Source organism: Aspergillus affinis (assembly GCF_023601865.1).
Source record: "Aspergillus affinis strain CMG 70 chromosome Unknown NODE_2_length_704391_cov_89_054091, whole genome shotgun sequence".
NCBI lineage: Eukaryota > Fungi > Ascomycota > Eurotiomycetes > Eurotiales > Aspergillaceae > Aspergillus > Aspergillus affinis.
Genome location: NW_026515783.1, coordinates 57,390 through 75,448, shown reverse-complemented (window position 1 = coordinate 75,448; position 18,059 = coordinate 57,390). Strand labels below are relative to the sequence as shown.

At 51.2% G+C, this 18,059-nt stretch overlaps 5 protein-coding genes across 5 annotated transcripts; 3 read left to right on the top strand and 2 right to left on the bottom strand.

The window, feature by feature from the left end:
* Nucleotides 1–145: 145 nt before the first annotated feature.
* KD926_005829 (3-oxoacyl-synthase) lies at nt 146–5,690 on the top strand (the record flags this gene model as incomplete). The annotated part of the gene is made up of 4 exons (XM_053097841.1): nt 146–243; nt 298–776; nt 833–5,520; nt 5,574–5,690. The coding sequence occupies 4 exons, from the start codon at nt 146–148 to the stop codon at nt 5,688–5,690; spliced, it is 5,382 nt and encodes a 1,793-aa protein (XP_052960867.1).
* A 351-nt stretch (nt 5,691–6,041) lies between these two features.
* On the top strand, nt 6,042–7,528 carry KD926_005828 (MFS multidrug transporter; the record flags this gene model as incomplete). Its single annotated transcript, XM_053097830.1, has 3 exons — nt 6,042–6,335; nt 6,386–6,642; nt 6,688–7,528. The coding sequence occupies 3 exons, from the start codon at nt 6,042–6,044 to the stop codon at nt 7,526–7,528; spliced, it is 1,392 nt and encodes a 463-aa protein (XP_052960866.1).
* Nucleotides 7,529–7,593: 65 nt separating this feature from the next.
* Nucleotides 7,594–8,871, bottom strand: KD926_005827 (SRR1 family protein; the record flags this gene model as incomplete). The annotated part of the gene is made up of 3 exons (XM_053097819.1): nt 7,594–7,711; nt 7,775–8,512; nt 8,621–8,871. The coding sequence occupies 3 exons, from the start codon at nt 8,869–8,871 to the stop codon at nt 7,594–7,596; spliced, it is 1,107 nt and encodes a 368-aa protein (XP_052960865.1).
* Nucleotides 8,872–11,842: 2,971 nt separating this feature from the next.
* Nucleotides 11,843–14,437, top strand: KD926_005826 (flavin-containing monooxygenase; the record flags this gene model as incomplete). Its single annotated transcript, XM_053097808.1, has 3 exons — nt 11,843–13,206; nt 13,368–13,429; nt 13,836–14,437. 3 exons carry the CDS (start codon nt 11,843–11,845, stop codon nt 14,435–14,437), a joined length of 2,028 nt encoding a protein of 675 aa, XP_052960864.1.
* A 159-nt stretch (nt 14,438–14,596) lies between these two features.
* KD926_005825 (concanavalin A-like lectin/glucanase) lies at nt 14,597–17,542 on the bottom strand (the record flags this gene model as incomplete). The annotated part of the gene is made up of 5 exons (XM_053097797.1): nt 14,597–14,999; nt 15,122–15,528; nt 15,853–15,970; nt 16,130–16,365; nt 16,742–17,542. The coding sequence occupies 5 exons, from the start codon at nt 17,540–17,542 to the stop codon at nt 14,597–14,599; spliced, it is 1,965 nt and encodes a 654-aa protein (XP_052960863.1).
* Between the last annotated feature and the right edge of the window lie 517 nt (nt 17,543–18,059).

Sequence of the window (18,059 nt, the reverse complement as noted above, 5' to 3'; positions counted from 1 at the left end):
TCCACGTGCCTTGTAGAATATTAAGCTGAAGGGATGACCTGCTGAGTAGTCCCTATACCAGAGCTGGCAGTATATCTATGTGGTGAATTACACCACCGAGCCAGCATTCTCCCAGTGGTCAAGCCGCGAGCAGAATCAATCCGCCATGACTCTCCATCCCATACCAGATCCGTCAGCCATGGAAGTTTCTGGCTCTGATGGGAAAAGAGAATTGGCGTATAAACTGTTTATCGAAATTCTAGCGTGAGTGGTCTGCTGAACCAGGGCACAAAAGAAATAAAAAAGTTGACCAATTAGGTATCAATTGGCATCGCCGGTGCGATGGATCGAGACGCAAAATGAGCTTCTCAAGAAGCATCCGTCAATTCGGCGCTTTATCGAGATTGGTCCACGAACCACCCTCGCGACCATGGCCAAAAAGTCAGCCTCCAAGCATGCGTTGCGCTCACCAGCGGAAGGGTCCCAACTGGAGTTTCTATCCTATCAAGATCAGCAAGATGAGATCTTTTTCCGCTATCCAGAACCGGAGCCCCATAGAGTCACAGAGAAAAGCCTTCTAGCGCCTATATCCTCCTCTGCAGCACCGGCTGTGATTCCGGTGGCACAATCCCACAAGGAACAACCAAAACAGGAGTCTGTTACTTCCATTGGTTGTATTCCTAGTGTAGAGGTTTCGCTTTCCGCTAGCCACATTGTTCTCGCCATGACAGCGCAAAAGCTTCAGCGGCCCTTTGACCAGGTATCAACACAGAAAACAATTCGCGATCTTTCTGGAGGTATGTCATCATCTTAAGACATTCTCACACTGGCAACGATACTAACTGCATGTAAGGCAAATCAACTCTGCAGAACGAATTAACGGGAGACCTTGTAGCTGAATTTGGGAAGGTCCCTGAAGGAGTCGAAGACATGTCTCTAACCGCTCTAGGAGAGGCCTTGCAGGGTGGTTTTGTTGGGAAACCGGGGAAACAAATGGCTGCGTTGGTTTCTAGACTGGTATCAGGTAGGATGCCCGCCGGGTTCAACCAGAATGCCATCCAAGACTATTTGAAATCACGGTGGGGTCTGAGCAAAGGCCATTCCATTGTTCCTATGTGCTTCGCGACAACAGTCGAACCGCAACTACGATTGCCCGATCTAGAAACGGCACAAACATATTTGGATGAGCTAGTCAACCGCTATGGCACGTTTCAGGGTGTTGATTTCATCGCGGCAACTGACCAAAACAACCAGAATACGAGGCCTCAGTCCATGGTCATTGACTCCGCGAGTCTTGAGGCTTTGAACAAGGATCAGCGAGATTTCCAGCGCAAACAACTAAATTTACTTGCGAAACATCTTGAAATAAATATTGAAAACCAGTCCGCAGATGCAGAGATGGAAACGCAAGGGTTGGAAAAAATGTTGCAGCAATGGGATGCGGAGTTAGACGATCAATTCTTCCAGGGTATTCAGCCGCTTTTCGATGCGAACAAAGCTCGGCATTATGATTCGTGGTGGAACTGGGCTCGAGAAGAGCTTATAAACTGGCTGAACGTCATCTCGCAAAACCGTGGGGATGTCAATATCTCCAGCTTGGACCGTCAGCTGCGCAGGACGTTGAATCGATGGGAGCCAAGTTGCACGGACATTACCAGGGCGTTTCTGGACACGAACGACTCCAGTCAATGGAGGATCTCCGACACTCGCGCGAAGTTGAGTGAAATTCTCCGTCTCGGGGCCCAATCTCAGCTTCTCGAGCCCACTTTCATTTATACCGAGCCACCATTGGGTCCAAAAACTATCATTTCAAGCACAGGCCGCTTAGAGTATCAAGAAACCCGGCGCACCGACGGGAATTACATCAAAATCGTTCAGCAAGGCCGCACGACTTCCAAGGACAGAAGCCCGATGGTCCCGTTTGTTCACATAAAAACTCGTCACGATGAAGAAGAGTGGGGTTACGATGCAGACGTCACAGAAGCATATCATGAGACCTTGTATGTAGGAGCCACAACTGGTCTGACATATAGTGGCAAGGCGGTTCTCGTCACTGGCGCTGGACCGGACTCGATCGGGGCTAAAGTAGTACAAGGACTGCTCATCGGCGGCGCGCGAGTGGTTGTCACTACTAGCCGGACTGTCTCGGATTGCGCTCCATTCTACCAAGAAATGTATCGCAAATATGGAGCAAGGGGCTCATCGCTGACGCTTCTTCCGATGAATCAAGCCAGCAAACAAGATTGCAATGCACTGGTGGAATATATATACGGCGATGATTCCCCGACTGGCGGGGACCTGGACTATGTTGTGCCATTCGCTGCGATTCCCCAGACAGGAGAGCTTGACACGTTGAACAGCAAGCACGAGCTGGCATTCAGGGCCATGCTAACCAACGTTTTGCGGCTCACTGGGCTCGTGCGGCAAGCTAAAGAGAAACACCGCATCGACACTCGGCCCACAATGATCATACTCCCGATGTCCTGCAACGAGGGTACTTTTGGCGGTGACGGGCTGTATGGCGAATCCAAACTGGGCCTGAAAACTCTATTCAACCGATTTTACTCGGAGAATTGGTCAAGTTATGTCACTGTATGCGGGGCAGTGATTGGCTGGACCAGAGGCACTGGATTAATGCGGACATCCAACATGCTCGCCGCAGAGCTAGAGAAGATTGGTGTTATCACGTTTACCCAGGCAGAGATGGCGTTCAACATCCTTGCGTTGATGACATCCAAGGTTGCGGTATTTGCCGAAGACGCTCCGGTGTATGCAGATCTGACGGGCGGATTTGGGGGAATGTGGAACGTAAAACAGCAGATTGTTGCAGCACGTCAAAGACTGTCTGATGAGCTTGATTTACGAAACGCGCTTGCAGAAGAGGATGCCCGTCACCAGGAGGTTCTATTCGGACCTCAACAACAGAACAACGAGCCTACACCATTAAGACGAGCAAACCTGAACATAGGTTTCCCTCGTTTGGGAAATCATGAATCATTAGCGACTAGCGGTCTTCCCCGACTCGAGGGAATGATCGATTTGTCGCGGACGGTGGTCGTGGTCGGATTCTCCGAGCTAGGCCCTTGGGGTAATGCTCGTACTCGATGGGAGATGGAACATCAAGGCCAGTTTTCCCTCGAAGGCTATCTAGAGATGGCATGGATTATGGGATTGATCAAGCATGTTGATGGTGAACTGAAAGGGGAGCCATACGTGGGCTGGGTAGACACGGCGACCGAGTCACCGGTGAACGACAGCGACGTTCCTCACAAATACCACGAGCATATCATGAAACATGTCGGCTTGAGATTGATTAGCCCAGATGATCGAGACGGTTATGACCCCTCTCGAAAGGAATACCTACACGAGGTAGCAGTTGAAGAAGACCTCCCGCCCTTCGAATGTTCCAAGTCAACGGCCGAGGCATTCAGGCTGCGTCACGGCAACAACGTGAACTTGCAACCAGTCACAGAAAGCGACAATTGCCGTGTTTTCGTCAAGAAGGGTACAGTGTTGATGATCCCCAAGAGAATTCCGTTCGATCAGGTGGTAGCTGGTAGAATCCCAATGGGGTGGGACCCACTGCGGTATGGGATTCCGGAGGATATTGTGCGACAGGTTGACGACACGACATTGTATACGCTTTGCTGTGTATCCGAAGCTTTTCTGGCAGCCGGAATCCATGATCCTTACGAGATTTACCAGCACATTCATGTCTCCGAGGTGGCAAATTGCCTCGGTACAGGAGGAGGGCCGATGAAAGCCATTCGCAGTCTGTATCGCGACCGATTCCTTGACCGGTCTGTGAGGGGTGATATAATCTTAGAGCACTTCTTTAATACTACTGGAGCATGGGTCAACATGCTGCTGCTCTCCGCCACAGGGCCGATAAAGACACCTGTCGGGGCATGTGCAACTGCCCTTGAGTCCTTGGATACCGGCTGCGACGCCATCCAAACCGGCAAATGCAAGGTGGCAATTGTGGGAGGCTGCGACGACTACACTGAGGAGCTCGCATACGAGTTTTCCAATATCAAGGCAACTGCGAACGGTACGGAGGAGCTGGCCAAGGGACGTCTACCGAGTGAAATCTCTCGGCCCACTGCGAGCTCACGTAGCGGGTTCGCGGAGTCGGCGGGCAGTGGCGTGCAGATTATTATGACTGCCCAGCTAGCCTTGGACATGGGCCTGCCAATATATGGCATCCTTGCCTACAATCAGATGGCGGGTGATCAGATTGGTCGCTCCATTCCCGCGCCCGGAAAGGGTGTTTTGACAGCAGCACGAGAAGCTCAGGACGCAAGAAACTCGCCGCTGCGGGACTTCGGTTTCAGGCGCGCGCAATTTGACGCAGACGTTGCGAATCTCCGGCGCTGCCCATCCCTGATATCCCCAAGCATGTCGCCAGAGCGGGAACAACGGAGACAGCGTCTGGTTTCACTGAAGATGAAAGAGATCCAAAATCGTTGGACGAGCCAAATTCGCCTCCATGACCCCTCTATTGCCCCAATGAGTGCGGCGCTGGCGAGCTGGGGACTGGCCGTTGACGATATCGGAGTTGTCTCCATGCATGGGACATCGACCAAGGCGAACGAAGTAAACGAGGGCGATGTCATCAACACGCAGATGGCCCATCTTGGGCGTCGCAAAGGAAACCCACTGCTCTGTGTTTGTCAAAAGTCACTTACTGGCCACCCCAAGGCTGCAGCAGGGGCTTGGCAGTTAAATGGCTGCATGCAGATCATTCGCGACCGAATCGTGCCTGGCAACCGCAACGCCGACAACGTGGATGAGCAGCTGAGGAAATACGAGCATCTTGTATATCCAATGGAGTCAATTCACACGACGGACGTCAATGCAGTCATGATCACCTCCTTCGGATTTGGCCAGAAAGGAGCCATCAGTATCATTGTCGCACCCAAATATCTCTTCGCTGCCCTGTCACATACGGACTATGAGAATTACCGCAACCGTGTCAACCAAAGACAGCGGTTGACCAACCCCGAGTTTGTGTCGCGCGTTCTCAAGCAATCGCTAGTTCAAGTCAAGAGCCAACCACCCTGGAAGGACTCGGAGACCATGCGGAAGGTGTTTCTGGACCCGAACAGCCGTCTCGTGGGAGACCAGTATACCTTCAGCGAAGATCTCAGCCACGCTCACGCATGCCCGGAGACCGGCGACCTCCCGAAAATCCCAGCCCAGGAACATAACCCCACCGAGTCTAGTGCGGTGTCCGGCCTCGTTCAAACTATGCTTGACGAGGTGAGTCGGCGATCCAGCACATCACCCGTTGCCGGTGTGGGTGTCGATATCGAAAGCATCGCCAGCATCAAGACGGAAAATTCGACTTTTATCGAACGCAATTTCACACCGGCCGAGAGAGACTATTGTTCGAGAGCCGCGGACCCACAGGCTTCTTTTGCTGGTCGCTGGAGCGCCAAGGAGGCGGTTTTCAAGAGCCTGCAAACTCCATCCATGGGCGCAGGAGCCGCCATGCAAGAGATTGAGATTCTTAGCAATCGCGGGATTCCTATGGTGATGGTAAGTTTCCAGATCAATCCGTTTCAACGGTCAGAGCTAACGTGTTTGTTTAGCTTCACGGCCGCGTTCAAGCCATCGCTGCCACAAAGGGAATTAGTAAGATCGACGTCACGATCAGCCATTCGGCAGACACAGCCATCGCCGTTGCACTTGCCACAGGAATGCAATGAGGACAAGGTCTGCAGATTTGGCAACCACAAGAGGGTACATGATACTGGACGCCATAGGAAGTCGTGGGCGCCGCGGAAATGTGGTCGACGATCGACATGCGACTAGCGCCTCGCCAAGGAGCTGTTCATTAATCGTAGGAAGCCGGAGGAGGTTGAATTAGCCGAGGTTCTCACCCAATGAAATATGATAAAACTGGGTCGATCCACAAAACATGCCTCCGCTGGACTTCTCAATCCGGCAATACCGGCGCAAGGGATGAATCAAGCTTTGTTCACCTGGCTGGCTTTGTCTGGATTCACAAAACCGCATAGCCATGCAGTAGTTTCTTCAATGTGGGATGAGTTTCAAACATGGTTGAGCAGTCCGCTGTGCAATGGGCCCATCATCCCCATAACCCCTTCAACTGGCCCAACAGGAAAAAATGGATGGCCATGTTGACCTCCTGCTGGGTCACCTTTATTGTCGGTTTGAATGCCACGTCGATCACCACCGCGGCTGAATCTATCTCGGAGGAATTCAACCTGGGCAATGGCATTTTCGAGTACAACTTCTTTGCCGTGACGGCGTGGAACGCAGCGGCTGCGTTGGTTCCCCTTGCCACTCTTCCTCTGATGGAAACGTATGGGATGAGGAATGGATATGTGGTATGTCCTTCGAATAGCTTCGGCCTAGAAGTTCTAACCCGGAAATATAGACCGCATACGTTCTGTTCACCATTTTCTTAATCCCGCAGGCTCTGGCTCACAATTTTGCGACCCTGGTGGTCTGTCGGGTAATCGCGGGCGCCTTCGGAGGTACACTGCAAAATAGCGCAGATGGTATAGCGTCGAACATGTTCCTAGAGCACAAGGATCGTGTGTTCCCTTTGACCTTGTACACCTTTACCCTGGTATTTGGTGTCACTATGGGACCAGTGCTCGGCGCTGCAATAGAGCCATTAGGATGGAGGTGGTACGTTTGACGAGTCCGAGGCCAGATCACGGCTGACAGAATTAGGGTCTTCTGGATTGAATTGATCCTCTATGGGGCCTGTATCCCACTCGTTGTATTTGGCATGAAAGAAACTCGGGGACCGATATTACGTACCAAATTCATGGTGGAGGAAACATCTCCAGTCGACAATTCTGAGGCCGTCCGCGGCTTCAAAGAGACCATTTTGCGATCAGCGGTGCTCCTCACTACTGAACCGACGGTCACATCTTTCACTCTCTGGTCATCCTTCGCTTTCGGGCTTGTGTTCATTTCCACGCAGTCCATCCCGATTGTTTTCAGCGGAACCTATGCCTGGCCTTCGTATACCGACGGCCTGGTGCAGGCCTCTATTGGCATTGGCCAAATTGTCGGGTTCATCGCCTGTTGCTTCCAGAACCGCATCTACATCAACAGCGCTGCTCATAACCCGGAGGCTCTGGGTACTCCGATCCCCGAGTACATCCTCCATTTATCTATCCCCAGCACAGCCGTTGCGCTTGCTGGTGGGTTGTTCATGTACGGCTGGTCGACGGAGCAAACGCACTGGATTGTACCGGCGATTGCACTCGGTCTGATCGGGTACTCTATCATGATTATTGTTACCGCCGCCAGCATCTACGTCACGGACTCGTACGCTGGGTTCGCGGCCAGTGCCATTGCTGCTGTGGCCTTTGGCGAGAATACCTTTGCGGCGTTCCTTCCGCTGGCCGCGAAGCCCATGTATGTCCGGTTGGGGTATCAATGGGCCAGCAGCCTGTTGGCGTTTGTGGCGGTAGCATTAACTCTGGCTCCTATGGTGTTGCTGTGGAAGGGACGGACGATTCGTGCGAAGAGCAAAGCGATTCAGAAAATGTCATATTCATAACAGAAGTCCTCTGCAGTTGGAAATCTAAATTACAGCAACCTTACTCGTGTCTGTCATCCCTTCAATCATTTCATGTAGATGGTCATATCCCCGAAGAAGTCATTCGCATCGTCCAACGTAGCGCTCGCATACCCTTTGATCATGTTTCTCACGCGCGCACAGTCGGGATCTGTAGTAAACGGACTATTACCGTTAGCTCTTATTGTCCACCCCTCATCAAAAGGTCTACCAGAGGAGAGAAAATACCTTAACCACCGCACCTTACCATTCTCCACTACATTCTTCACCCAGCCCTCCGTCTCCTTCTCCACCAGCGCCACGGTATTCCACACCATCGCGGCCGGCCACTGCACGTCCGCCACGATCTGCCTGACAGGTACATTGGGACTGACAGACACGACCAGCGTATTGGCATCCACCTCCAGAAACCCTTTCGGATCATCCAACACCGTGATGTCTATGCTGGCCAGAAACTCACAGTCCACAGTGTCATATGCGGGGTCTTGCGCGTAGCATTTCACCCCCAAGGGACCGAGCATGCCTCGATTCTTCAGCGCCGTGCGAATTGTTTCGACAGCGGCATGTTGCACATGTGCGCGGGTTACATGCCAGGCGAAAGAGCAGCTGATCGGGCTTGCGTTCGAGGAGTTGTCGAGAGACACGGACCCCTCACTGTCTAAGTCGTCTAGCGGGGCGAGCGTGCCCAGCGCAAAGCAGACGATCTTTGTGATCGGGACGTTTAGCGGCAGGGTAGATATGATGCGGTTCAGGTCGCGGTAAGTAGAACTTGCCAGCCAGAGGTCGCGCGTCTGGATGAATCGGGCACGTACTTGCTCGAGATTACTGCAGTACGGCAAGAGTACGGAGCGCGCGTACACGATTGAGACGGGAGTGTGGTCGTTACGAAGGGCCAGTTCCGGACAGATGGGTGTGAGGTGGCCGAGGTGTTGGATGCTGGAGTAGTTGATGCGGTAGGTGCTACTGCTGTGAGTATCAGTGATCAGAAATCCTCAATCCATACTCATAGGTATGAAGTATGAGATATGAGGTATGGGTATGGGATATGACAAGGGAAAGTGGAGGGCTTCTCACGCGAAATCAGAGCACCAGCTCGGCACCTTGAGACTATATTTCTGCGACACGTCATCCAGGTCGTTGATATACACTTCCTCTGCGCCTTCGTCGATCTGCCGGTTCAAGTCCTCGAGCAAGGTGCGAGGGAAGAAGGGTTTTCCAGCGGTCCAGAGCTGCGTGATATGCGCTAGTCGAGCTTGGATTCTGCACAGGGTATCCTGGTCGATATCCTGGTCGAGAGATAAACTCTGAGTGGGTTTTTCCGACATGGCGCAGGTGAAGAGCCTTGTACGAGATGGATATGAAAGCGAACGAAGGGTAATAATTCTTATAAGAAAGTCCCAGCCCGGTGATTACCTTGTGGGAGGTTTCAGCCTAATGAAGAGTAAAGTGAATGTTGACAATCCTAGCCAAGGAACTGCCAGTCCAGTGATAGTCTTGCGGAAATTTTTAGCGCAGTGAATGTCAGGTGGTTTATATAGTAACAGTAGGGGTTTATCTGGCAAGTTCCGGTTTCTGACGTTATCCCTATACTAAACCAACGGGTCCAAAAAGAAGAACGAAGTAGTTTAGACTCGATCCTGTCTTCTTACACGCTGCATAATCGACCTGCGACAGCGACGCAGAGTTTAGGAAGAATAAAAAAAAAATAGAAAGCAACAGCGGAAAGTGCTGCCTGCCCATCACTTCCCTTCCTCGCCCAAAGGACAACAGAATATCCCCAAAAGCCCGGCTGTTGGACCCAACCGCAGCTGTTTAATTAAACAGCTGTTTAATTAAATTTGTTTATTTATTTTCTGGGCTTCCCATCTAGAGCCCCTAATCATCACACGGGCCTCCTTTTTTCTCCCGACTCCCGTTCTTTCCAGCCGAGGGCTGCGTTGCTCGTTGATCCAACCGCCTGGAAAGGCCATATATGGGGAATGATTGGGTACCAAGAGAATGCAGAACTACGGTAGAGGGGCTATTTTGGGAAGTATTATGGGATATTTTTAACATGCGCCAATGCAGGCGACGGCGGCTGGTTGGTTGAGCGCGTAGTAATTAGGGGCTTTTTGTTGTGGCGTAGGAGGAGACTATTCTTGGGTGGACGCGGGGATTGGTTGCGCGTAATTAGGTGCTAATATTAGATTGTTTTAATTTGTCGGTCTTGTCTATTTGGAGTGTTTTGGGTACTTTTTACCCTGGATTAGGTATCCTGCCTAAGATAGAGTGGGTAGAGCAAGTATGTCACCACTGCGGCATGACATGTTCATCCATCTCCACGAGTTTGCCGCCGGCCCTGTTGGTTTCAAGGGGCCAACATATTTTCTACCTGCTCTACGTCTCTTCAGCTGAACCTGACGTGCATGTCGCTATTCGGGAATTTCCGCCAGATTCCTGTCTCACGAAGTCGGCGGTTAGAGTGTGAGTTGGGAAGTTGGTCATGACCAACGTTAGGAGTTCCTGACATTGGATGCTCTTGGGCGTGGCATACATCTCTGGGTCAGATGGTCTACCTGCCAGGGCTGGCCACATGCAGGCCTGTTGGGTCTTGCAATGTATAGAACGTTTCACATGGCCTACAAACTGGTCACTAGACCAGACTGAAACTGGCCATGATGTCTACTTGCATATTCGGTCTTTCCTTTAGTATTCCACCTACCCAAATTCTCTCCTCTTCTCACCATGCATGCATTGATAGACTCATCATGTATGTACAACCTTACGACCCCAATTCTACCTGCACCTTTCATCCTTTCGTCTTACCTTCCACAGCATGTTAGGTGAATTCTGTCCTACCTGTCTACCTAACCCTCTCACTAACCCGTTACTCATGCCACACCTCTGTCCCCCGTCGGTCGTTTCCCCTGCGTCTATCCGTCAGGGACGCCACACAGTCACATACTGTGGTTACATGTTGCCGTTGGTATTAGGACGAATCGGAATTTCTAATTTGCATCCAAGCCAACTGACCTGCGTCCCTTGTGCCTCCACTAGAAGATTGTAACTGTTATCCGGTTACTCCGAGGGTCATTGAGGTGGGACCAGATAATTGTTGATTTGGATTTGCTTCCGGTTCCTATATCTCTCCTTTTGTGACTTAGTGACCTGATGAGGTGCTGGCTTGTTGTGGCACTTGTCCCTGAACGACGTATCCCCATTTTTTTTTGGTTTCTTGTCACTCTTATCTTCTTTTTGTTGGAATTCGTTATTTTCTATCTTGCTGGTCAAAAGCTAATACGTCTTTGAGGTCTATTTCTATCACAGATATGGTACCTTCAGCATACTCATACAGAATCCCACATTTTAAGCCCCCATCGTCAGCCGTACGTCGCCGTCGGTACACATATTCACGTCCCAAATTTGATACAGATATTCTTACGATAGTGCATTGCCCCTTTCTCTTCAATATCCCGAGCCATTCAATATTATTTGCGGTTATACCGCACCATCAAACACTGTCCTCCCACTTTTCTTCTCTCCCTCTTGGAGACTCCTTTTCGCTATATTCCTATGTTCTCTCGTCAAACATTTTCGGCACAGCCGGGTGAAATTGAAATCCTTGGCAAACGATGTTGCGGAAGAGAGATAGGAAGCGGCGGCCGTGGATCGTATGATGCCTATTCCTGGAAGTCTGTAAGTCGTGAGTGTTTCGGACTTGTTCTGCTAATGTTTAGTTTGTTATACGTGGGAGTATTACAGCTCAGATTGCTGTTGGATCAAGGGAGGGCGTGCAAGTGTATTGCGTGTTCTGCTTTTGCTATGCCAAGCTCTGTCAACAAAATGGTCGAGTCTATTCTCTACAGACTAGTTCCTGGACACAAGCGAAAGGTGTATTCATTGGTGATTATTCTCTCTGTGCCATGTCAGCTTTCTACATATCATACCTTTGAGCTTATCACCTGATCACCAAGCCCTATCCAGCACTCACAAAAACCTGTTTCTTCACATACATCAAATGCCGTTCTTGCGTTATTCAATACATGACTAGCTTAACTCTATGCATGGTTCCATCCCTGTCACTGAAGCGTTTATTTGTTAACAGTGCCCATCAACAAAATCTTCTACATTTTCCACCTACTCTTTCTGCAGAATTCTCTTCAGGCCGAGGTCTTTCCTAGTACTTTTTTACGCTCACTGCACCAATAGTCCAAACGGCAGGACACTGAGTGCCCTATCTGATTGCCAGCGCCGTTGATATATGATCCCTTTTCACTTCCTTCAACCTCCAACATCCCACCACATATCCCAACCAGCATGACTCCATCCAGCCCTGACATCCTCATCATTGGTGCCGGCTTCAGCGGCCTCTATGCCCTCTACACCCTCCGCACCGCCCTCCCCAATCTCACCATCCACATCCTCGAAGCAGCCCCGGACATCGGCGGCGTCTGGCACTGGAACAGATACCCCGGCGCCCGAGTCGACTCGGAATGGCCCTTCTACCAGCTCACAATCCCGGCAGCCTGGCGCGACTTCTACTTCACCGAGCGATTCCCTGATCATACCGAGCTGCGTCGGTACTTTGCCCATCTCGAGGAGACGCTGCATCTGAAGCAGGATATTACGTTCAACGCAAGAGTCAACTCGGCTGTTTGGGACGAGTCAACCTCTACGTGGATTGTGCGGACTGAATCGGGGCTCGAGGTCCATGCTACCTATCTGCTCTTGTGTTCGGGGTTGTTGCATCTTCCATATATTCCTTCTTTCCAAGGCCTGGAGCGCCTTTATCCGTTTCATCAGCGTTATCCTCATCTACATCCTAGCACTAACCCAACCACCCATCCTGACAACACTACTACCAACACCAGCAGCAGCAGCAGCAGTACCAGCCCAACTACCCATTCCAATGATAGCATAACCGCCAATCCCAACAAACCCACCTCCCACCCCCAAATCTTCCATTCCTCCGCATACCCAACCACCCTGATCACCACCGGCAAACGCATCGCGGTGATCGGCGCCGGCGCCACAGGGGTCCAAATCGTGCAATCCCTCTCCAAGACCGCCTCCCAACTAACCCTCTTCATGCGACGTCCTAGCCCGTGCCTCCCCATGCGCAACCGGGCCCTCACGCATGCCGAACAAGACAACTGGCAACCCTTCCTCCCTGCACTATTCCACGCCTCACGACATTCTCGATCCGGCATTCCCTTTTCCCCTGTTTCTGAGCCACACGGGCCTGGAGAATCGATATTTGAGCTCTCCGACACGGAACGGGAAAAATACTACGAAGAACTGTGGAAATCTGGATCGTTTAATTTCGTAGCGAGGAATTTCCCGCAGACGTATGTGTCTGAGGAGGCGAATAAACTGGCATACTCATTCTGGGCCAGGAAGACGAGAGAGCGGATGAGGGACGGATGGAAGAGGGATGTTATTGCGCCAAAAGAGCCGGTTGATTTTTTGTTTACGAGAAGGGTGCCGTTGGAGGAGGATTTTTATGAGTGTGTGGATAGGGAGAATGTTGATGTTGTTAGGATCAAAGACGGAGCAGTGGGATTGAGGTTTACGGAGAGAGGGGGGATTGTTGTGCTGGGTGAGGATGGAGATGGGGATGGGGAGGAGAGGATGTTTGATGCGGTGGTGTTGGCTACGGGGTTTGATAGTTATGTTGGAGCGTGAGTATCCTTCTTCTACCTCTTTTCTTATTTCCTTCTTTTCTTCATGTTCTTCTGTCGTGATTACCTGGCAATCTGAACTAGATAGGAAGGCAAGGGATGGATGGAATTAGGGCTCGCTAATCACGAGGTCTACCTATACTAACTATACGGGTCTATAGAATGGCCGACATGAACATCCGCGGTCGCAACGGCATCGATCTCGCTGGGAGCTGGCAATCAGGTATACAGACTTATCTAGGGATTACGGTACATGGGTTTCCGAATTGTTTTATGACTTATACGCTACATGGTGAGTCTCTCTTCCCTTATCATCTTGGCACCTGGTACTTGATCTGTTCTCTCACGGTACTCATTTTGATTCTCGTTTCCTTGGCCATACTCCTACTTCTCGTCATCATTGTCGTCCCTGCTTCTGATCCTTGTACCCAAAGCAAACACTGCGTTGCTTTGTACTGTACACCACTCACACTATACCTACTTACCTATACCACCCTTATCATTGATTGCGCTCCCCTTTCCTCTGCCCATTCCCTTCCCTAAATCAACCCAGCCCAACCCAACACAAACAGCCACACACCCAAATCCATGCTACACCATACGAACTACCAATGCTAACGAATCTCAAGCCCCAACCCCCCTCGCCAACGGCCCTACAATCATAGAAATCCAAATATCCTTAATAATCACCCTCCTCACTCGCCTCACATCCTCGCAACCTCAACATCAACCTCAACCATCACCCACTTACTCCTCCAAAGCCCAAACCAAACCAACTCCCGAAACCCTCACACACAGAAGAAGAAAAGCAACCATCGAACCAACCCTCCCCTCCCAGACCGCCTGGCGCGAGCTCATCCGCACCCAAGCAAAAGGGACGCTGTTGAATAGGACAGATTCCTGGTGGAACGGCGCGAATATCTCGGGGAAGAAAAAGGAGGTCGTTACCTTTCTAACGGGGGTACAGGAATATGAGAGGGTTTGTTTGGAGAGGATTAATTCTGATTTGGATATCGGGGGGAGGGGGCTTGGTGGGTTTGCGGTTGATTATGGTTCTTGTGAGTATCCTAGGGGTGGCGATGGGGATGGTGGGATTGAGGAGGGTATTGAGGATGGGAATAAAAATGGGTATGGGAAGGGGGTGAATGGGGGAGTGAAAGGGAAAGAGAAGAGATTGAGTGTTTATGGTTTATCTGGGATGTTGAAGAGGTGGGGAGTAGGAAGAAGTTGAGTTGAGTTGACAGTTGAGGATTTGGTTTGATTAGAGGTCGTTTATATCATTCATCCCATATCATATCACATACCAACTAACTATACTTGTTAGTTTACGTGTCATACTTACCACTCTCTATCACTTCAACCTATTTACCGCCTCTATAATTCGTTCAAATCAATCCGAAATCCCCGCCTTCGTCCACCAAAACTCACACTCCCTCCGACTCCACGCATCATCCACCACCTTCGCCGCAGCACCCACCCCCGTTCCCCCCGCTCTCTCATCATTCCCCTCCCCAAACACCATAACCCTCCATTCTCCCTCCTCACCCACATACCTCTCCCACCTTGGCCTATCCGGATATCGTCCAGGAACGGAATTCGGATCCCCAGCGACAATAAACGACGTAACATACGCATGTAACTGTCCGGCAACCTCCTCCTGCGCATCCGACAGCCCCCGAACGTCCACATCAAACGCCTCGTAGGGTAACTGGTCCGCATGATTCGCGCCTCCCTGAACAGTCTTATTTAGTGCCCAGCGATACAAGAAGACGGGGTTCTCGTTCCCGTACTCCCTGGGTCCAAAGAAGCGAAGTGTGCGGTTTGTCGCACAGGACAGGCATAAGCGTAGTGACCGTATGCGGCTTCGACGCGCTTATATTGCGCCCCTACGGGGATTAGTCGTGTCTCTGTATACGGGGATGAGGAAGCTGGAGTGGTTGCCGGATCCGGGTATAGCGTGTCAATGGTATCCAGATCTTTCTCTGTATATGCGGGGAGCAAAGTGTGGAAGAAGTTTCTGAACTCCTGCAATGTGGACATATTGACGGGAACGTAGTATGTTCCTTCATTCGCGTTGAAACCAGTCAAGATGGGCATTTTATTCCACACGCCGGAGTGCCACGCGTCGATTGGCCGACGCTTGATGAGCTCGTTGTCAATGACGGGTTGGAAGGCCCACCGGACGGAGGGGTTGTAGCAGTCGAAGACGGCGAAGGAGGCGTTGGAGATGAGATCGATGGGTTTGTTACGAAGACAGGGGAAGATTTTGTTGTCCGGGAGATTGTCGCAGTGCGAGGCGGACACGAATTGTCGGAATTGAGCCTCGTGGAGAGCCGAGTCGATTGGTGGACGGCGCGCGAGGTGGCGGCGCCGGATTCGATGATTGCGCGGTTGAAGAGAGAGTCATGGAGGTCTGTGTTCATGATATGGTGGGCGATCTATCTCTAGCGGTTAGTCTCACTGTTCAGGTGGTATAGGGTGCTGTTCATTTGTTATATTTGCAGTTTGATTGGGGTCATACCGAATGCGCACCGGCCGAGACGCCAAACAACGTCACTTGCGACGGTTCGCCGCCAAACGAATTAATGAAGATGAAGATAATGTCTTACCAGATCCCCGGTTATACGCTCCCCCATGAATATATACCGCCACAGGGACCTTGTCTTTGCCGTTGACGCCCTTTGGCCGAAACACATTCATCGTCAGATAATCCTCATCACTGCCGGTGTCGCCTTTTAACGGAATCAATTGCTTTCCGGGACATCTGCAGAATTATAATGCTTTAGCTATTTTCCACTGTACTATCGCTAGCCAGTTTGACTTCAACAAAAACCGGTCCCCAAAAGCGGGGAAACGGTACAAGATATGTATTGGAAACTAGGCGCGAAGAAACCGTCTCTCGCCAACGGGTGGAACCGCGTACGGAATCCCTCGAAACGCCTCCACGGGGACATTCAGATTCTCAGCGATCGTGGACCCCAGTAGGGTGCCTTGGGTGATGTGGACGCGGGGACGGTGCCACGATGACAGGCGCAGGACTTCGGGAATCCATGATGAAATGGAGGAGGGGGAAGTGAGGAGGTGCAGGTGTTGGACTTCGAGGAGGGTGAGGACGGGGATGGTGACGAGGAGGATGAGGAGGCGGGGGGTGAACATCATCTGTTTATGTTTCCTTTTTTTGTACGGTTTGGGATTGTCTGGGGGTGAGTTGGTTCCATGAAGAAGATGACGGAGAGGAAGAGAGAGGGGAAGGGATTCTCGCGTTCTTGAGTGATCGGAGGCCAGTGTCGGGGTTAGTTTTAGTGTCCGAGACAGGATCATCTCTGAGGCTATCGTGAGGGGATAATCAGATATGGTATTATATCCCTGGTGATACCTTATCTAGAGTAAAAGATACTAGAAAATAGTCGTAGATATAGATCTGTAGACACAGTAAAGTCATTAATCAAAAACCCACCCAAGCTAAATCCAACCAAACTATAAACATGCCGCATCAAAGGTAAAATATACATCCAGATCACCCCATATAACTCACCCTCATAACATCATCCCCCAACGTCTGCACACTCGTCACGACCTTCCCATTCTGCTTCATCTCAATCACAGTAGCTCCATCCGTCCCATACACCCTCCCCCCAGCCTCAGCCTGCATATCCATAAACTGGACGGTGCCAAAGTCCACCAACGGCACCATCTCACTCCCCGATTGAAAGTCCTCCACGATCCAGTCCGCATTCTCCCCGGCCAATTTCTCTCCACTAGGCGCACTAATCTGCTGCGTCGCTCGTTGCCCTGTACTTTCGTTCACGATCACCGCGACTCCGTCTGTCGGGGTATATGATTCCACAGTCACGCTGACCACGTCCCCGGTGGAGACCGCAAAGTCGAAATCATGCGCTACGTCAGGGAACCACTCGTACCAGGCATCGTTGTATATTTGGCCATTATCGTAGTAGAAATCGACTCCCGCTTGCAGAATCGCGGTCGTGTATGTGTCTCCGTCGATTCCGACCCATGCGGACGCGGCTTGGATTCCGCCAGGGGAGTTTGAGGCCGGTGCGGGTTCGGGGACGGTGAATGTCGCGGACACAGAGGTGTAGGAACTTCCCTGAGTGGGTGAGGATTCGCGCACTACGCCCGCCCAGTTCGCGCTGTAGGCTATGTTGGCGCTTGTGCGGTGTTCGCGGTCTGGGGCTAGCTCGAGCATTGGTTGGGATTGGCGGGTTTGGGCTCGTTGGGCGGAGCGTGCGGCGATGCGTTCGCGGAGACCTGAGCGGGGGGCGCCCAGGATTCCCTGCGCGAGGGTGAGGGTTGTGAGGAGGGATGTGAGTTTCATGGTGGTGTTGGATCTGTATAGTAGGATAGGATAGGATGGGGTAGGACAGGAAGTAGGAGAAGAGAGGAAATAGGAGAAAATATTCAGAAGGAACAAGAACGAACAAAGATGGCGATGGTAAATTTATACTCGATCTACCCAGCCTGACAAGGCAACATGTAAAAGATCAACAGGCAGAAAGGGATGATATACCAGAGGTAGGCTGGAAATGGCATATCATGTTCGTGCTGAACGCGTGGCATAGAGCGAGCAGCGCAGACAGGCTGACAGACCGACGATCTTGCATTCCGAAAGACAGGCCTTATTTAGCTCTGCAAGAATCGACGAGACTATCTGGGTAGATCACTCAGAGATTTTATTACATCAGCAAAGATCAACACCGGGAATGCCATTGATCAGGCTGCGGCAGATAGATGCCTGAAGTCATCTGCTGAGTACATTCAGGATCAGGGTGAAAGGCAAGGTCAGGTTCATCAGGATGACCAACCCCTACCCAAACCCAAACACGAAACACATG